The sequence below is a fragment of the Dendronephthya gigantea genome, unplaced genomic scaffold, assembly GCF_004324835.1.
Source record: "Dendronephthya gigantea isolate DGI-Jeju-01 unplaced genomic scaffold, DenGig_1.0 000082F, whole genome shotgun sequence".
NCBI classification, from domain to species: domain Eukaryota; kingdom Metazoa; phylum Cnidaria; class Anthozoa; order Malacalcyonacea; family Nephtheidae; genus Dendronephthya; species Dendronephthya gigantea.
This window is the reverse complement of record NW_021163092.1, coordinates 843,577-863,617: the sequence shown is the minus strand read 5'-3', so window position 1 is coordinate 863,617 and position 20,041 is coordinate 843,577. Positions and strand designations below refer to the sequence as shown.

The 20,041-nt window shown below is 34.6% G+C and overlaps 1 protein-coding gene across 1 annotated transcript; it reads right to left on the bottom strand.

Annotated features, from left to right (window-relative positions):
* Positions 1-398: 398 nt before the first annotated feature.
* LOC114532969 (membrane metallo-endopeptidase-like 1) lies at positions 399-19,369 on the bottom strand. The gene is made up of 14 exons (XM_028554554.1): positions 19,317-19,369; positions 16,827-17,038; positions 15,319-15,515; positions 9,592-9,858; positions 8,815-8,898; positions 7,164-7,310; positions 4,560-4,661; positions 4,155-4,288; positions 3,458-3,683; positions 2,282-2,380; positions 1,957-2,034; positions 1,766-1,884; positions 676-743; positions 399-509 (listed from the first exon to the last, which is right to left on the bottom strand). Exons 1-14 carry the CDS (start codon positions 19,340-19,342, stop codon positions 454-456), a joined length of 1,815 nt encoding a protein of 604 aa, XP_028410355.1. The 5' UTR covers positions 19,343-19,369; the 3' UTR covers positions 399-453.
* Positions 19,370-20,041: the final 672 nt, after the last annotated feature.

Below are 20,041 nucleotides of genomic sequence, written 5' to 3'. Positions count from 1 at the left end.
CTCGTTTTTATGTCTTAGCATCTTCAGCAAGCAAATTAGTTGCTCTTTGTTTTGTAAAAAAATATTCTTAAACGCAAAGCATGTCTTGGATCATGTCGCAGGGCTCGGAAGCTTTCGTTCAATTGGATAATACTTTTCTATGCTTTCTAAAGCTATGCTATTGGTTGAAACAGAAATGTATTGTAAAGTTTAGCCAAAGAAAATAATTCTTGCGTGGAGCTGCGACTCTACCTGGATAGCAGGTTCTTGTTGTTGGATACATGAATTTCATACACTATGCATGTATATATCAAAACACGAATTCGAATTGTTCGTATAGTTGTTCTTTGAGTTATTTTGGTCGAGTTAAAGCAGATGTTATTTATTTTTTACTTATTCGCCTCTCTCGCTTATTTTCTAACTCAACCCCCATGGTATAGGATAAAAAATGAGGTTGAGTACATGAAATTATATTTACCTTAGTGAGTCCTTATGATAAAAAGGTGGCCGTAATACTCCTGCCAAAATATCTATATAAAGACAGAAACATAATGATATCTGGTGAAGCATTGATGTATGAATTATACTAAAAGACAAAACATTGCACTTCTTCGTGCAAACAAAGGAATACCCATGCATAAAAGTGATCAAATATTAAAATGAGAAAGGAGGGATCCCCCCCCCAAAGTTACTTACAAATTTCATTTGTTACACCAAAGTAGAAAGCATTGGCAGCAAGAGGTGAAATAATCTGATGAAATAGTCTGAGAACAAATAATCAGTGAGTGAGTCAATTAGAGCCAATATAAAGATAAATTATGGAGTACAATACTAAAGTTGATCCTAAAATTTGCAGGGTAAATTAATAATTAAATGACTGATTCGTAGAAACACAGGTAAATTTATTTGTATTGTATTACTTATTATTTATTTGTTTTGTTAATTGCAACTCCTTATCATTTCATACGCATTTTAGCCCATTAAATCAAACCTAAGAAGTCACATGTGGGGGCTTTATACGTGGTAAAGTACCATGAATGCTATTTAGGATGCCACATCATATAATCTTTCACGTTTATTAGTACTCTTCATATAATCCATCCCAATTATCATTGTATACATGGAGCAAATTTATTGCTCGACAACAGTGCCTAGATATAAATTTACACAAATTTGGACAACAATACAAATGTATTGCTCGAGAACAATGTATTATAATTATACGAATTTGCGTTTTATTACATCTAAAACGCTTTAAATACTGCATAGTGCTGCAATAAAATTATACCTTATCATGCAGATATGCAAATCAGATTCTGGCCATGGGATATTTAAGGGTTAGAGACTGTTGTGAATGTTTTTTTTCACAAATAAACGCTCGCGCTGACCATAATACAATGAACGAGAAATTCGAATATTTCACGAGGCCGTAGGCCGAGTGCGATATTGAAATTTCGAGTTCATTGTATGGTCAGCAAGTGCGTTTATTTGTCAACAAAACACGAACATAAAGTCTCTAACACTTTTAATATACAATCTGAGTTCATTGATTGCTAGATTGAAGATCCAAGCCTCGCTGCAGGTTGTTATTTTTGAACAAACCACGATTTTCATGGGATATTGCGAATAAACTATATATGCTTCCCATGATCTGTCGCCAGGCAACAAGAAACCACGCGATTGATTTTGACCAATCGCGTGTACTGTATATTAATGCAGGATAAAAACTATAATAAAATGACAGATTTAATGACCTTTATAACAAGATGACAAATATTGAACATACGTATAGGTGTTGACCGTGTTGTCGCCATACAGTTTACCAAACAGCTGAATCTGCTTCATAAAAGTATTCCTCACCGAGCTTAACTGGTTTTGCAAAAGTTGAGATATATTAACTTTAACCTAGATAACAAATTATTGAATAGTCAAACATGGACTATTCCAATAAGAAAATATTTAAATTAAACTTCTCACTTCTTCATAGAACTTGTTCAGCTTCGCGGGATCTTTTATGAATTGTAGATAGCCAAAATTTTCTTTTATCTTGATAAGCTGTAAAAAATCGTATTTTCTCGGACTGTCTGTTGTAGTAGGAATTTGAGCTCTTAATTTTTTTATTGAATAAAACAAGCCCTCGGCATTAATATCACCGAGTAAAAATCATAGCTTTTTTATGATTGATCAGTTTCTTTTGAAATTGTCTTTCCAGTCTGTTAACAGGAATATATGAATATGCCACCCTCCTGAACCGCAAATTATCAATGTTGTTAAATTTTGTCAAATATTTCTATAGACTGACCTTGCGGCGTGCGCTCGCTCGTGTTTTGTCGTCCAACCATTCTTGTTCGTTCAAGCCATTCAAAAATTCTTTCTTCATTTCAGTAAATAACTCCTTCGCCTATAAAATTTTTAAACAAATATGCATTATGCAGCATTGAGATTCTGAGGTCTGAAAACGCCAGTGAATTAATCATAACAAACAAGAATTTGCTGATTAAAAGGTTCTACCATACAATTAAAGCTCTAGCAAATAAACCAGGGACTCGTGATGACAAGTGACGTTTACACTTTTTTAAATTAAGTTAATTGCACAGATTAAGACCCGGGTTAATGGACCGAAAGCTTCGCATATACTAAATTCACGTGGTGTTTCCACAAATCGATGATTCACTATGCAAAAAAACATCGAAGTATTTTGCTGAAATTCAATATTCTGGATGACTAAAAGATGATAAAAGTACGCTTAAAAATTACTAACTAGAAATACATGCATGCAGCATCCCTCGCCATTTCCAACGAAGAAAATAATCTCCTGGGCCTAGATTAGCTATAACACTCAATATTTTTATCATTTGGTCGGTACAAAATATAGTCACAACATGGAAGGTGATTTCCCCCGTTTTCTACAGGTGTTTATATACCCTATCAACTTGGGTAACTGCTGAAATTTCAACATTCGAGGCTTCAGAAAAACATAAAAATAGTACAAAATCTTTAAGTACAGAACTTCATGAATTATTCTTCGATTATATATGCAGTTGACTGTAAAAGATTTGATTTTGAAGCAAGTGTTTATATTAAAATATACATTTATGTTTTAAAAAACCTTTTTGAAGTTAAAGCGATGGTGTAAAAGCCTTTCATAGCCCAATATGACTTTGGAAAACTACGTATAACAAGCTCAAAAATAAATAAACTGCATCCTTCTTCATACAGCAAACACAGAATATTGTAAACAAATATGTATACTATAGACATGCACGTAGCCTACTGATTTAAAAAATTTCAAAGCTTTATATAGATATAAATCGTTCCTTTTACGCTTTTTAATCTTGAAGAGCAAGAGCCTTTTTGTTTTTATATATAACACTTTTATAAAAAAAGTTTGCGAACTTGCTTGCAGAGACCTTAAGTGTTAATGCAATTAGGACCAACGATGCCGATGCTACCTCGGTAAGCAATCGTGAACCCTTACCATATTTATAGATTCCTCGGGCACGTTTTCATTCATATAAAGTAATGATGCGACATATGTGAACTGCTGATGGGTTAAACTAAGACAGGTTTTCCATCTGGCATGAGAATTATAATTTGTTGGTGAAAGATATTCTTTATAATTATTTTCTGCCTTTCTCATCTTGAGAGGCAGTGTTGGTAGTAGACGTTGGATAGCATTCCACATCATAGTACTGGCAAGTAAACTGAAAAGAGAAACCACATTAATTATCCATAGTATGATAATCAAAACGATAATCATTAATATTTAATGAATTGGTAATGATCATTATGGGTGTTACTATGTGTTATTATTCCAGGCGCTTTTTGTTCACGTCATGTGAAATTAGGAAGCATTTAGTATTTCTTAACTGAAGCTGAATGTAACGATAACTTCTATAAAAGAGTATAGGTCCTTTGGACTAAATAAAGGAAAGGAAATTGAAAAATTATTTGTAATAAACGCAAGAATAGTTCTAACCATGGTTACCCCAGCTTACTTCATGTAAACCGTCCAGGAAAATTTCGTCGAGGTAATTAGTATTATATTAGGGTTTCACACTTTTGAATTACGAGAACTTAAAGAGTGTTGATCTGTGTAAGCAAAGTTTCTTTTCGTGACAAATACATTTGTTGAATTTTCAACAAACAAACAAATTGTAAAAGTACACACTTACCTTTTAGGCTTTCCCGTGATAAAGTCAACCACATTTTTTAGGTTATTCGGGACTAGCACCATTAATCTATCGCTGGGGTGAAATGATCTGCCGGAACCACGAAAAATCTCTTCGAAATACATAGTCCAGTTAAACTATAGAATGGTTAAACAGTCATAAATACATGAGTTTGTAATTATATATTTTACATGATATCTTTCTATAATGTTTTAATAATTAAGTCAGCTCTGAGATTTTTCAAAGTTAAAATTTTCATTATTAGTGACGTTTTAGGCAGTTTTTGAGCAGTAGTTACAATTTTTATTTGAGAAAATTTGCCTTACACGTCGTAAATAAAAAAACCCTTTAAAAACCTTGGAACACTTTCCAAATGACTAAACGTGAGCTACGATCAAAAATATATACCTTAAACGATGTGTGATTATTCAATTCTTGCAACGTCATAATTTTTAAGTGCTTTTTCAGTTCATTTGTATTCATAAAAGAAGGTACATCTTCTTCATACATCTGTAAAACAATGGGGGATGATAATAATTAGTTATTGCTGTCTTTCAAGAAGCTTAAGATTATATATTAAAAGCATGTTTACAGTGATAAGCATCAAGCATGTCAACAGTCCATCTAAGGAATGTTTTCCACTAGGCGGAATTTTGCGCACGAAGCGGAATCTTTCATTGTCTGCGCGCTTTTATGCAGAACTAATGTGAGGAAAACTCCCCTCAGTGATTCGCGAATCGTCTGACTTTTTGCCGGTCAAGGTTTCAAAACAGGTTAAGAGAATTAACCAGATAAATCACTCCAGCAACTAAAAACGGCTTTGTCAAAAAATAAGTTGTCAGTAGGACAGTATGACGTAAACGGCAGAATTACAGGAATGAACGTGAAACTCGTATTAATTTTGGTCGTTATATTTACATAATTTAAATTATTGGAAATTAAACATTTCGGACGCATACTCGGTAATTTAAAAGTAGGTCTAATTTGAGATGGCAACGCAATACCTGCATGACGTCATGGTAAGACTGGTAAGAAACCAAGTAAGATGGGGGTGGGAGAACCATGCAAGTAAGATGGGGAGAGAGCCAAGTAAGATGGAGAGAGAGCCAGGTAAGACGGGGAGGGAGCCAAGTAAGATGGGGGGGGGGGATTGCTAAAAATATCTATATTATCTTTCTGTAACAATATTTAACAATATTTTGTCATCGCTACATGCAGATACCATCAAAATAATGCTCCTATGAATATTTAATGATCGAAGTGCTTGTCATTGTTTTATTTAGCGATTGAAATTTTTAGACCTGCAAGATTACAACCAAAAGGCAGAGAAACTAGAGTGATACGGCATTGAGTTTTAAACGAAACAGTGAACTATATCATTTCATTAATAAGAAACTGGAAAAATCATATTCTAAAAGTATATAGGCCTATTTATTAGGAATAACAATCATCTAAAATGTTGACAAATATTTAACAATTATTGATCACGATATGAATAATTACCAAGCCCGAAATTTGCCGTTATCAACTGAAGCCGAATTCCGAGGTTGATAACGGTAATGAGGGCTTGATATTTCCTCATATTGTGCGAAAAACGAATTCAAGAATTGTTTTATTATTAATTCAAAAAATTCAAAACAATTGCTCATCCATTCGTAGTAAGAAGCAAAATAATTCCCTAGTCCCTCGCAAGCGGTCGTGGTCATTAGAAATTGCGTCGGCGAATCAATATGATTGCGGTTCTCATAGCAATATGCGCCAACGCGTCTAAAATTTTTTGCATATTGATTCGGTGTCCATATTTGGTTTGCCATCGAGTTGATATGACAATTTAACAGTTAGCTGTTACGGTGTTACCCAATCAGAAACCAGGATTTTTTTAAATAAATAATAATATCTCATATTTCATATAGTCCCACGCGGCATCTCAATAGCTTTAATCTGAGGTTTTATCTTTGCTCTGCGTTTTATACTCTTTCTAGCGTACGTTGTGTAGTTTTTCTCGTTCTTGAAGAACAATTGATTTATTTAAAGTGTAATGTGATAAAAATTCATCATTTTACTAAACCTATGATATGTTGATTTTTCACAAGATTACTTTCGGTTGCTGCATTGTTAATATATAATTGTGTAATTTCTATTGCGACGAAGTCTGTAAAAGGTCAGGGAGGTATATCACTGACCGTGCAGTTATTGAAAACGACTCCTTTTAAGGTTGTCTTAACTTGTTTTCAAGAGTTGTGTCAAGAAAACTTTTAAATCATACTCGTAAAAAAACAAAAAATCATACTTCTTTGAGTCTCGGGAAAAATAAATCAAAACATAGCTATATTAAAGCTAGGCAAGAATATTCAAAGCTAAAAGAAACTCCATGTTTTTATTATCTTAAAAAGATTTTGATATTTTTTAAAATAAAAGAAAACCCAGTTTTTTGTACAGGGCCACATTAAGTGCCAGTAAGCTTTAAGCACACGTGAAAAGTTGGTTGGTAAAAACAGAAGATGATGTAACGGATTTTTCAAAATTTTTTTTTATCAAAATCGTCTCAACATTTCGACCGATAGGCTTTCCCGCAACCTCGTTCCCAGGGCCTTTTACCTTGATTCTGGGTTGGGGTAAAAGGCCCTGGGATTGGCCAGCCGCTTTCCGACTTTTGATTGGTTAAAGGATTTTTCCTAAATTATATGTCATTAGCGGAATATTTTATAATTATTCCGAAATAGTACAATTCCGATATACTTTAATGGTACAATATTTTCCGTTGAGCCATTTCGAAAATATTAGGCAAAATTTTATGATAAATTGTGCTTATCCAAAATACCCAATACCCGTGGGTGTTTTGAACGGCCGATCCCAGGGCCTTTCCTGAAATCACGAGGTGGGCTTTCCCGACAAAATGACTGTCTTACTAACATTCCTGATGAGAAGGCCCTAAAATTGAAATTTCCAGAATTTTTCTGTATATTTTTCGAGGTTAAATAATTAATTAAATAATTATTTATACATACTAACATAATTAAAGTCTTGCTCCAACTGATTAATTCTTTCCACGTCTTTGTATAATTGAATGTTGTCGCTAGCTCCAAGCAATTTGAATACCGTCAACATAAACGTCTTATATCTAGAGGTAAGGGGACGCCACGTCTGATCATTGACATCCTGCGACACAAAAAGATAAAAAACAAGGAATTTCTACATACACCTGCATTTACACACGAGTAATAATTTTAATTAGAGATTATGGACTGTCAAAAGACCACAAATATGTAGAAATTGAGATGGCTTGTTTTGGTGCTGTACTAAGCATGTACTAAGATCAGGTCCAGCATATTTCAAAATAATCATTGCCGCCGCATCTGGAACATGTGCGTCCCTTGGCTGAACTGACTGATCGATGGACCTTAATTAGCCTTTCTCACGATAACGAATGTATCACCATCTGGGGTACTTTTTTAAAAAATTGTGAGCGCAAGACCTTGTCAGGGCGGCTGTCTTTAATATTGGGCTTAATTTATTGTTCAAATGGTCTATTGACTCTTAAAAAATACTTCTTACATTGCTATGGTTGTTTAAACGCGTTTAGGAAAATTGAAAGTACCCCAAAAATTGCGTATATTCGTCATCGTGAGAAACTGCAACAACAATGACACGCATATATTTCTCTCTTCAAGAAACGTTTGACCTAGGCCTAACATAGCATTTCCTTACGTACGGTTAACGCTTGGATGTAACCATTTCTGATAAATCTGGTTATTGTGTTGGTTATTTGAAAGCAAATAGTATTCATTTATACTATTATAAGAACATCATTCATGTACATGAACACCAGGTTAGGAGTATACTTGGGCTTGTCCGTGTTCCATTACCAGAAATTTGCGACATGATAATTTGCATGTATACTAATTTGCATTTAACTTTCAGCATAATAGCCTTCAACTTTTACTATAAAATATATATAGTAAATATACAAAACTTAAAAATGCCGTTGCCTTATAATTAGACCTTGCCTAATGTTTGCCGACCTCTAGATCAGTAGAGCAGCTGTTTAGAAACGTTTTAGAGACCAAATTTTTTAGCTTGGGCATTTCTGCAATCTGCCAAATTTAAAAATATATTGCTCAAAGTTTTATCCGTGTTCTGTCAACGAACTTATAAAATCGCTCACATTGATTCGAGTATCTCGATTCAGGTAGTTGATGAATTGACGTATAAACTTTGCGTATTTGCGTATAAACTTTTCTGTACGGCTTGATTTTCACTGCAATCACTTTAAAAAATATTATCAGTCTTATCAGGAACTTGAACAATACGAAGGCTATATACACATTTGTTTACAATTAGTTGGCCAAACGTAGAAATACCTAAGGTAAGTAATTCGATCATTAAAACGTTGGGAAACGGCTGTTCTATTGACCCAGAGGTCGGCAAACAGCATAAGCAAGGTCTAGGGCAACGGCATTTTTAGTTTTTGTATACTTACTATATGTATTTGATAGTAAAAGTTGAAGGCCATTATGCTGAAAGTTAAATGCAAATTAGTATAAATGCAAGTTATCATGTCGCAAATTTCTGGTAATGAGAATCGTCAACTCACCCTTATCCCTCTAAAAGCCTTCGTACGTAAAATGGTTCTGTGTGTATGAGACCATATGATGAGACTTACCCGAACAGTCCGCAAGGATTGAGGAAATTTGTAATAAGAATATCCTTTGCCCTGAGTACCTAAATTCTGACCTGCTTTTGCAACCTGAGACAAAAGTAGCAGAAACATAATGACTTAGAAAACAACGCGCAGTTGCTTGACTATATGTCATACCACTGATCTAATACTACACTAGCTGACTGGATGAAATAAATACACGTATCGAAAACAAAACCGGAATTATTGATTCCGAAACATAGTTGAAAATAATTAAAGCATTAACAAATCGAAGGAGTGTTCCTCAGCACTGTAACTATAGAAACCTAATTACGCGGGAGAGGGAACTGGTAAAGATGCTAAGACTTTTTCGAACGTCACTAATAACTTGTAAAAAACTTTCCAAATATTTCCCAATATTTTACTGAATATTTTACTATACAGTACTGTCCAGAAATAACCTAACAAAACCGCGGTTAACCTAGGTCAAACCTCGGTCGGATCGCGGTTGAACAAAGAAGAGACGGAGGTCGAAACGCGGGAAGACGGAGGTGAAACCTCGGCCTTCGATTTGGTTATTCTGTTGTCGGTCTCAGCTGTTTAAAACAATTCGTTTGGAAGCGAACGGCCACTTTGAAAGTATTTTTCCCTTGCGGTCGTCTGCGGTTTCCGGAATCTAGCTGCAACCTAACCGCAGTGTTAGGTTATTTCTGGACAGCACTGTACTTTCTAGCGGTGCTGAAATTTTTGCAGATTCAAATTTAGTTTAAATATAAACTGGGGAAATGGTATTTTACTTACAAAAATAGTATTCGGTTTAGTGATGTCAAAAATATTTGGTATTACAGCAGCATCTACAAATGTGACTGTTGAAAGATCGACTTTCATTCTAGCCAAAGTTCTTTCAAGGTACCATGAATCCTCACTCCAATCTTCGTTCGTGATGTTCCACGAGCCATACTTTTCTATCATATCAAGAATTGGCTTCATTCCAGCATTACTAATGTAATTTTCATCCATACACGATTTGTAAAATACGAAGGCTTTATAGACAGCTGAATTTTGATCCTATATTTGGTTGAGGAAAGAATTGATATACAGACATATACTTATAGGGTGGTTTTCCACTACGCGAAATTTTTCCTTCGAACGGAATTTTTTTCGCTTTATGTTGTTTTTAATCTTTAAAAGGTCAAATTCTGAAAAACACCTCTCCAAAACAGAAATTTAACAATAAATTTGTTGATGTACAAATTAGACCGCGCTGTTTTCTCACTCACTCCTTTTTGTAGTTGGACAATATATATAAATATATATATATATATATATATATATATATATATATATATATATATATATATATATATATATATATATATATATATATATATATATATATATAATTTAAACTCAACTAAAACTGCACCTCATTGCACCTCAGAACAGATTTCACAAATCAACTGGATTACTTTATTTAATGTAAGCTTGCATTCAAATTGCTGGACTGGGACGGCGAAGTTTATATAATTATAAACTTTTAGTATTTGACAAACTTACGAACTAGGCAACAAGAAGGAAATGAACCATCACAGTAAAAAAGAGCATATTGAAGTTAGTTGGTTGAAAAATGTTAAGTTATACGGAAAATATAACCATGCGAAGTTGGCAATTTTGTACACCTTTTTATTACGGCCGGAAGCGTGCATGTAGCTAAATCAGTAAAAAAGTATATAAAATTGCCAACTTTGCATGGCTATATTTTCCGTACTTTACAATATTTCGCAGCCAAACACAATCTCCTAAGTTTAGTACTCAATTTTTTGAAAGTCCCTATTTGTTGCCTAAATAAAGTTTCAAAAGTTGCCTCTTTTGAAAATTAAAAACGCGTAATTGCAATGGAAATCATTCTAATGATTGATTTCCTTTTTCACTTAATATCACTTTTCGATTAATTCTCGCGTTCTTTATATATTTTTTTGAGAAAAAATATTCAGGATCGATTAGATAGACATTAGGATTAGGAGCTGTGTCACCTCGTGCGCATCTTTTCTGCGCATAACATCGGAAGATCAAAAGATCGCATAACAAAAAGATCGGAAACTGTCGGAAATCGTTCGGAACAAATGCCGCCATAAGGATGAGTGAAGCGAAACAATATTAGGGGAATCTATATGGTAAATTTCCATATATTTGCATATAAGAAAGCAAGATTTTTAGACTCCGTTTACACGATGCCGGCATAATTTGAAAACGGTGCAAAACTGAATTGAGAGGTTCGAAAATGTTCCGCTTTTACACGATGCAGTCACAGCATTACACTGTTAATTCAAAAGAGTCATTTTGACTCCTTCAAAGGAGTCGTTTTCTTGACCCCAGGACGACTCCTTGAAGAGAGTCATTTTGACTCATTTTGGGTTGACACCTGTAAAGAGTCATTTTAACCCTTTAACTAGAGTCATTTTGACTACCCATGGAGTCGTTTCAAAATGACTCTTGCAACAGTTAAAATGCAAATTAACTCCTCAAAAGTGTCGTTTTAAAAGAGTCATTTTGATTTTTGACTCTCCTTTGGCATCAATTTCACTCTTATTTGGAGTCATTTCGACTCCTTTTTGTCATCGATTTTACTCTTATTTGGGGTCATTACGACTATTCTGTGGCATCAATATTACTCTTATTTGGAGTCATTCGACTCTTCTTTAGCATCGATTTTACTCTTATTTGGGGTCATTACGGCTATTCTGTGGCATCAATATTACTCTTATTTGGAGTCATTCGACTCTTCTTTTAGCATCAATATTACTCTTATTTGGAGTCATTCGACTCTTCTTTAGCATCGATTTTACTCTCATTTAGAGTCATTTCAACTCTTCCTTGGCATCAATGTACTCTTATTTGGGGTCATTTGAACTCTTCTTTAGCATCGTTTTTGCTCTTATTTGGAGTCATTTCCACTCCTCTTTGACATCGATTTTACTCTTATTTGAGGTCATTACGACTATTCTGTGGCATCAATTTTACTATAGTACTGTACACCAATATTAGTTTCATGAAGGTTGCATATAATACAAAAGCAGAGTTTGAGTAAACGATGTTTAATAATGTATATGCAGTGAGTATTACAGCATACCATACATGCATCCCGCAAATATGTTTCTTTGAAGAGAAATTATTATATAATAAATATCTATATATAAGCATGCAGGCTTTAAAATATCGGCCAACAGGCCATCTGTCAAATGTCCGGTGTCTTTAAAAAATGGGTTGGATATACATTTTTAAAATTAAAATATGGTAAATGGCCATATGTTAGCAGCAATTAATTAAGTAATGGTTTAAAATCGAAGTTTCAAACGATTAAAACAGTACAAAACTTCAGAGACAAAGAAAAAGCCTCAAATGTTATTTTATTCAGTAATTAGAGTCGACGGCTAAACGTTTTATACTTCATAGACATAGTGTGTATTTTTTATATCAAAATTCAAATTACACTTTCAAAAACACTTTTTGAAGTTAAGGCAAAGGTGTAATAGCCTTTCCCAGGTTTATCCGTTTGCACAAAAAGCTGAACATTAAACAAATAAACGGCATACAAAGCTGAAAATTATACAAATACAGCTCATTCTTACTGCGAAGCAAATACGAAAGAAACATAGTAAACACGCACCCTTTGAAAACACTTATAAGCTTGCATGCAGATTATGAATTATTTCTCTTACACGGCTTTCGGTCTTGATTGTATCCCTGTTCATCTTTGCTATCTGTCATGCTTCATATATCTTGTTTCTTCCCGTTTTAATTACTTTGCACAAAGTTTATGAAACGCTTTTACAAAAAGGTTTACGAAATGACAGTTAAATTGCTGACGTTCTCATTGAAATTCAAACTTTCTGTCTTAGCCAATCAGAACGTTTGTTGCTTATTTGTCATTTTTGATATCAGCATATACTTACCAGCATGAGTCAGAACTATTAAAATGGATTTATGTATAATATATTTTTATGTGTGCATATCCTGTTCCAGCTGACATTTTCAAGAGATATAAAACCTATATACATGCAGCGTAATATATTTTTTTATATTTATTTTATTTTATAAATTTGCCATGTTAAAAAGTTAGAATGAACTACACATAAACTACAAATGAACTACACACATGCAATGGCTGGAATCACCACACAGAGATATGTCTCCAATAACGGGGTTCCACAACTAACTTACAAATAGACAGACACAAACATACACATATAAGCAACTTAACAAATTTATAAGACTTTCTCGATACATGAAGAAACGATAACAACTAATATCAAGTGTATTTGTGTCATAATAATTGAGTATTTTTTTAATGTGTTGACTGGTTATTTGCTTCAAATACAAAGGATTTGTAATACATGTAACATGCCTAATGACTTCAATTTAATATTTTAAACATGCAAATTATTTGTTTTATGTATAAGTGGCTGTTATAAAAGCCAGAATGACTCTAAGAAAGAGTTCCACCACTCCAACAAAGAGTCATCTGGCTCCAAGAACGAGTCACATGACTCCATGCGAACTCTACTTAAGAGTCTATTGACTCTTGCGAGAGTCTTGTGACCCTTCAAAAGAACTAAACGAGTCCTCCGAATTGTCATTTTAACCCAATGTCGGAGTTAAAACGACTATTAGAGTCGAAACGACACATTAGAGGAGTAAAAATGACATTTTGAATAAAGGTGTTGAAATGACTCGCCCTGGTCAAAACGACTCTTTTGAATTTACAGTGTATAATTGTTTATCATGTGGCATTTCTTTTTCGATACGATTTTTAAAAAGAATATCGTTGCCAAAAAAACCTGACACCGAAAAGAGCAGACCGAGCATAGTAGACAGAGAAGACCGAGCGACAGCCTGGTAATTTTACATGGAGTGGATTAATTACTAAGAAGTCATTTAGTCATAATCTTACCATTCTCCCAGGCTACAATCTTACCAATCTTACCGTTTTGTGCCGTTTCCGTTTCAATTTTGCCGGTATCATGCAAAGGCAAGGCCGAAACTGCATAATTTAATACCGTTTTCAAATGAAAACGGCATCGTGTAAACCGGGTCTTAATTTTGAATTTATTATAATTTTACGTTCATAGGCAAACCGTTGTGATAGCAAAAGCTCGTGTAGAACCAAGAGAAAAGGAAATAGAGGATGGCCATGCAAAGGGAATAATTCATTGTGTTCGAGCGAGTGTAAATGCGGTACCCGTGCCAAACTTTGCAAGAATACGGTAATTCCATAGAAAATATTTTTCTTTTGACTAGAAGGCCTTTCAAACTGACAATATAGGAAATAGCAAAAAATCCCGACAGAGAGCGAGACGACAGAAGCAGACCAGCAGCACGAACACGCGTGCTAAATCAAGCAGCGGAGCGCAAGGTTTTCGTTTGAGTCACAAACCCATGAAATCCGAGGAAAGTCAGAGAGAAAAAGAGCACAAGGATGTTAAGGTAGAATTTATATAGCCATATAGCAGAGGCAATTTATCATCCTTTAACATTTTACACTTTGTAAATTATTTTTGTCATGTATATTATACATATACATATATGTACCATTTTATGTCTATCACACCCACAAGGAATCATAGTAGCTACAATTATGATCAAAGTTATTCTTTGATGCAGGATTAAGGAATCTTGCCGTCCGTTCAACTTTGGCATAATCACTTCCGGACAACAGGATAGAGACAGCTGCTTGCACAATACACCCAGGTACCTGGCATCTGGATTGGAACACTGACAGAAGCAGATCCAGAGAGCAGACATTATCAAAATCAGACGTGTTGTCTTCACTGATAAAGAAGCAAATAATAAAAGCATACGGAACAGGATATGAAATAGGATAAAACAAACGAGCTTAAGCTTAAACAACATTATATTTCTTACCTTATATTTCACCTCTTTTCTCTATAGTTCTTTCATCATTCATGTCTTCAATGGCCGACTGTGTAGCTTCATGCGATCTGTACAAGGAAAAACATACACTTTTTACCTAAAAATTGTTGGGAAGAATTTACCAAAACACCATTCATAACATCCTCCAAACTGCTATCATCATCCTTTTTAATAGCCATGCTTTACCTTTAATCGAATTGTTTCAAATTATTAACTTACCCTCTGCTATTCCAAGGACAGAAGATGAGCAGCAAAGTCGCTATGGCTACATTTTTCGTACCCTGCGTCGCTTTTCGCATCTCTCCATGCTTCAAATATCTTGAATGATAAATATATGCGTTTGTTCGCACTATTCCAGCTTTTTTGTGAGCTTATCGAACCACTATATTTTCGTTTCCCTCCTGAATTGTCGCGTCTGCCGCCATGCGCTCCCACACACGGCGCCGCCATCTTTGATATGAAACTTGATATCTACAGGCTGCAGTTTTCAAGTTTCTATATGCGCAGAAAAGATGCGCACGAGGTCACACAGCTCCTACATTTAAGTCTGCTCCCTTGAAATTTTAAAATCAGAATAAATCGTGATTTTTGTTCTACCTTAGAGTAATTGGACATCAATCCCTCATCCTCGAAAATTCTCTTAAGAGCTTGCTCGACGAATTCTTTCCCTTCGATAAACGAATCTTTTAGAAATTCATTTTTTCTTAAACGAGTTCTTTTTAGGAATCCTCCACAGCTGTACTGATAAAAATCATCACATGGCTTGGTGGATTGATCAAGCTTTTCTACGATGCCTAAACATATATTTTTCGTGGCAGTTTATAGCAAGACTGCAAGACCCAAGTCTCAAAATAAGGAAGGTGACCAAGGGGAGGGGGGAGTGTTGGATTTTTAGACATCCTTCCTAGACGTGCAACTGCCAGTTGATCTGCATATAAATCAGCAAATCAGAAGCCAGATCATCGACAAAACTGAACATTTGTTTCTAGCATGACTTACTTGAATATATTAAGGAATTCTATTATTTTCATGCGCAGACACGTTTGTTTTTCACTCAAATGTAAATTTTAAATAGAAAATTTTCACCCTTTATTCTGTTGTTTGGAAGAACGGAAAAATTAACTCCAGTGGTGGGTTGTATGAAAGCCGCATAGCGCTATCTCCGGATAGTGATTTTTAACGGTTCTAAAAAGTTTGAAAAGCAATGGAGTTTCTGCTTTGGAACCAACCATTATTAAATAAGAGGATCCGCGATTTAGGAATAGTAAGATTTAATCAAAGTTATACCAAAAAACGGGCGATTTTAAAGCGATTGAAAAAACACGGTTGATAGCGATATCCGGCTTTCATACAACTGGCACCTGGGGCATAACTTCCCGAGTTTTGCCGAGACGCCTCATGATGCGACGATGATTTCAAATCAACTCGTGAACTATCGCATGAATAAATGATAAGCAGAAATAGCGCTCTGCTTTTCTGTATTCAAGTTTAAAGAGATCAACATTTCACCCAGTAAACCAAGTGACAATCACCGAACAATCACCGAAAGTTAGGTGAGACGAAGTTTATTTTTCAGGTTGTTAAATTACATTTGCTTCGTTACAGGACGATATATACAGGGTTTCCCAAAAATGCAATTAGCAATTTAAACTTTGTTTTGAAGTACGTCTCAACAAGGCCCGGGTTAACGGACCGAAAGCTTTGCAGTATTAAATACTCGCGTGGTGTACCCACAAGCTAAATTACTTATTGATGTCACCATATGCAAACATACAAGAATATTATTTTGCTAAACAGTTTGGTAGTATTAAGGAAAAACATTAATTTCTGAATAGCTATGCATATATGTGACATGAAAAATGTTCTTTTACGGTACATCTTAAATTCATTGGTTGTGCGGAAGTTGTAAGTAGATTTCTTGTGTGAAATACCAAAGAAAAAAGGGAAAAAAAGAAACGTATCGTTGAAAAGAGAAATCAAGAGCTTTAAAATGAGATCATTCTCTATTAGTTAATCACGTTTTCATTTAGCAACTATAGGCTTGAAATGTTGAATGTTTTTTTTTTGGAAACCCTGTAGTTTGCATTTTAGTTCTGCTTCCATACCTGCAGCGCTAGCGAAACAGCCAGGAGATGTACATATCCCACTACCGGACTTGCATGAAGAATCCACCCCTTTCTTCATATACAGTACAATGAAGGCCGCGGTCAGAGTAAGCAGCAGTAATACCAGTAAAATTGATATGAACGAAAGATAGCGAGTTTTGGAAGGCTTTCGTATTTTAAGCTTGGCCTCAGGTTCTTCAGAGTCAATTAAACTGGAAAACCAAAGTAATAGTCATGTTCAACAAAACGTACACAGGAATTAGAGTTTTTTTGATGAAATAATAATCTATGGTCTCACTGCCTGTAGGTCCTGGCCAAATCACTAGTAAGTGGAAATGACCCAATCTTATCTCATGAATTAAAATTTAAATACAACAAATTGCTAACATGACTAATTTAAAGTTAATGCATTTCTTTAGGTGATCAGTGAAAGCCTACAAGTTATGCCCCAGTCTTTTCACGCAACAAAAAAACGCGGTTTATAAAGCAGTCAACATGCAAACACTAAAACTATCTTCAAATTTTACACTAAAAGTATTTTCTAAACGAATATGAACAAGAGTTTACGTTTGGAAAAATGCACATGCAATGCATGCGAAATTCAGAAAACTTTAGTCAAGATGGCCCACACATTGTTATGAGCAGAAGCGATGTGCAAAGCAGTTAATCCTATTTTGTTAAAGCACAGGATCTTATAAGCAAAGTGACAATAAAAAAAGTGGATAAAAAAATATAAAAGTGTCATTCCAATCGACAAATTGTGTCTACGTATTCAGTCTTCATCTTGTTTTCTGCGTTCGTTCATACGTTCAAACGTTCAAGTTCTATATATTCATTCTTATTCTTATATTTAATTTTATGTTGCCTTATGCATACATTAATTGACCGTAAAAGTGTATACTAAACGTGTATACTAAGTACTGATGAAAGGATTAAGGCCTACAAATATTTTCAAAAAAGGTACTTGAACTGCATACTTAGCATTCTTCAGGACCAAAAGTGCAAGGTGATGCTTATATTTTATAAATTTAGCTATACATTATTTGCTCGTAAAAAAATTAGCAGTCTTGCTATAGTTTACATCAAGTTATTGTAAGGGTTAATTTCCTTCGTAAAACGTCCATTACAAATCACGGGCAACGCATTCCTATTTAAGATTGCATGGATATCGGGTGGTATTATTTGCTGCTAGACTAAACACATGCGAACTTGTTCGAAATAAGGGACCTTTACAGCCCGTTTTCCACTAGACGAATCCATTCGCCAGAGCGAGGCGATATCCAAAATCCGGCGATGTGATTGGCTTGCAAAAGAATTCACCGCGAAAATGTAGAATCGTTCCTACTTTTTATCAGTTCGCGCGAACAAATTCGCCTTGTGGAAAACAGGCTTAAGATGTACAACAGATCGACGATGCCGCGTCAATTTAAACTAACAAAAAAGCCACATGAAATTTCATTAGTGAATTATTAATGCTTGGAACTAGTAAAATGGAGTATTTTGATAAAATATAATGCCAGTCTAAAAGCTGATTTCATATGACACAATTCGTCATAATTCGTCTGCATTTCACTGGCATGCCATAATTCTTTGTAATTCGTTGTTATGAGAAATCCGACATATGAAAACCGAATTAAAACAAATTAATTCGTAGCTACTAGTATATAATTGGAGCCGGAGAACAAATCATATACTTATGAGTTATGTTTGAATAAAAGTAAAAACAATCGTTATCGAAAGAATTCGGTCGGGAATATATCCCCAACAATTGAGCTTCTATAGCTATACGGTCCTGCATGTAAGAGCCCCTTTACATGACTGATTCACATGGTGACGACATTAGTTTAAGTTGTTTACGGTCCCCAGAACTTTTCATTTGGCACATCGCGTTAAGGAAATCATGCAATCATACTTGGCTCGGTTTGACTTGGATATGACATGGATAATTTTGATCTCGTGACCATGCAAATACGGTATGAGAATAGTGTAAACATAGTAAATTCCTGGTGGATTCGTGAGTGTTGATTGTCATGGTGGCTGATGTGATGTGTGAATATTCAGACAACAATGACCGAAATCGTATATATACATAAGTTTATAAACATGTGGACTATAGTATATTCATCAGTGAAAATGACTTGTTCACGACAATTACGACTAAATGGAAAGCAGGCTTAAATTTGACCTTTTGCACAGAACAAAGCCGTACAGTATGAATTCTTATGAGTTATCACCACAAATCATTCATTACTTTTGTAATGAAGAGTCGTTGAATTGTAGACCATCGTCGAGCTGTCGCGTCGTAAGGTCTTCGGTTACAACTACCTAACTTTAAGAACAAATTGTGGCAATGTTCTCACGTTACTGATATAAATAAAATAGTATTCCGAATAATTATATATATCTGCGATGTTCCCTGGATTTTTGACGCATTATTCGCTATTCTATTCCTACATTAACTAGCTAAATCGTGAAAAAATGAATACTCACCAAACATTTTCTTCGCTGAAATCCATTTCGCACAAACAGCTTTAAAAAGAATTATCAAAATAATTCTATATAGGCACTACAGGAGAAACGGAAGTCCACACTTAATAGCTCAATATACTGACAACTGCATATTAATAAAAGAATTTTTTTTTACATTTTTCAGGCAAAACCAATCAGAGTGTCTACATTTGTAATACTTCATGCGAAACAGTAAATAATGTACCGTTTTACTGGAAGTAGTCAAAATTCATGCATCTTTATTGGGTTACTGAAAATCTTAACAAACTATAGCTGATTAATCTAAAACGAAATTCCGCCTTGTTACACGCGAATTTAATCTCTATTATTATTACAGGTGGATATAATGACACAGACACACATAGGCCATAGGCAAAATAGGCAATAGATTTTTACGATATAAGTGGTATAACACAGTATTCCTGGAAGTTTTGCTTGTTGCCCAAAAGATACCTATATGTAAGGAGTAGATATAGTATGAAACAAATAAGCAATATTATTATATGGCAAGCACTTGTTTTGGTTAATTCTGCAATTTGATTGGCTGCTGACAGGTCCGGATTTCCCCGTATTGCCCACGGGCAATACGCAATTCTTATTGCCCTGTGAAAACAAGGCAAAACTCACGGCAAAAACTAATTAAATTTAAACTGAAAAACAGATTAAATTCTTAAACGGAAAATAATGAATTTGAAATAAAAATAATA

Coding starts and splice junctions, on each gene's coding strand:
- LOC114532969 (XM_028554554.1), bottom strand. CDS start 19,342: ATGGATTTCAGCGAAGAAAATGTTTG. Junction 15,516..16,826: donor CTGTTTCGCTAGCGCTGCAG/GTATGGAAGCAG, acceptor ATATATGTTTAG/GCATCGTAGAAAAGCTTGAT. Junction 9,859..15,318: donor TGATGTCCAATTACTCTAAG/GTAGAACAAAAA, acceptor AACCAAATATAG/GATCAAAATTCAGCTGTCTA.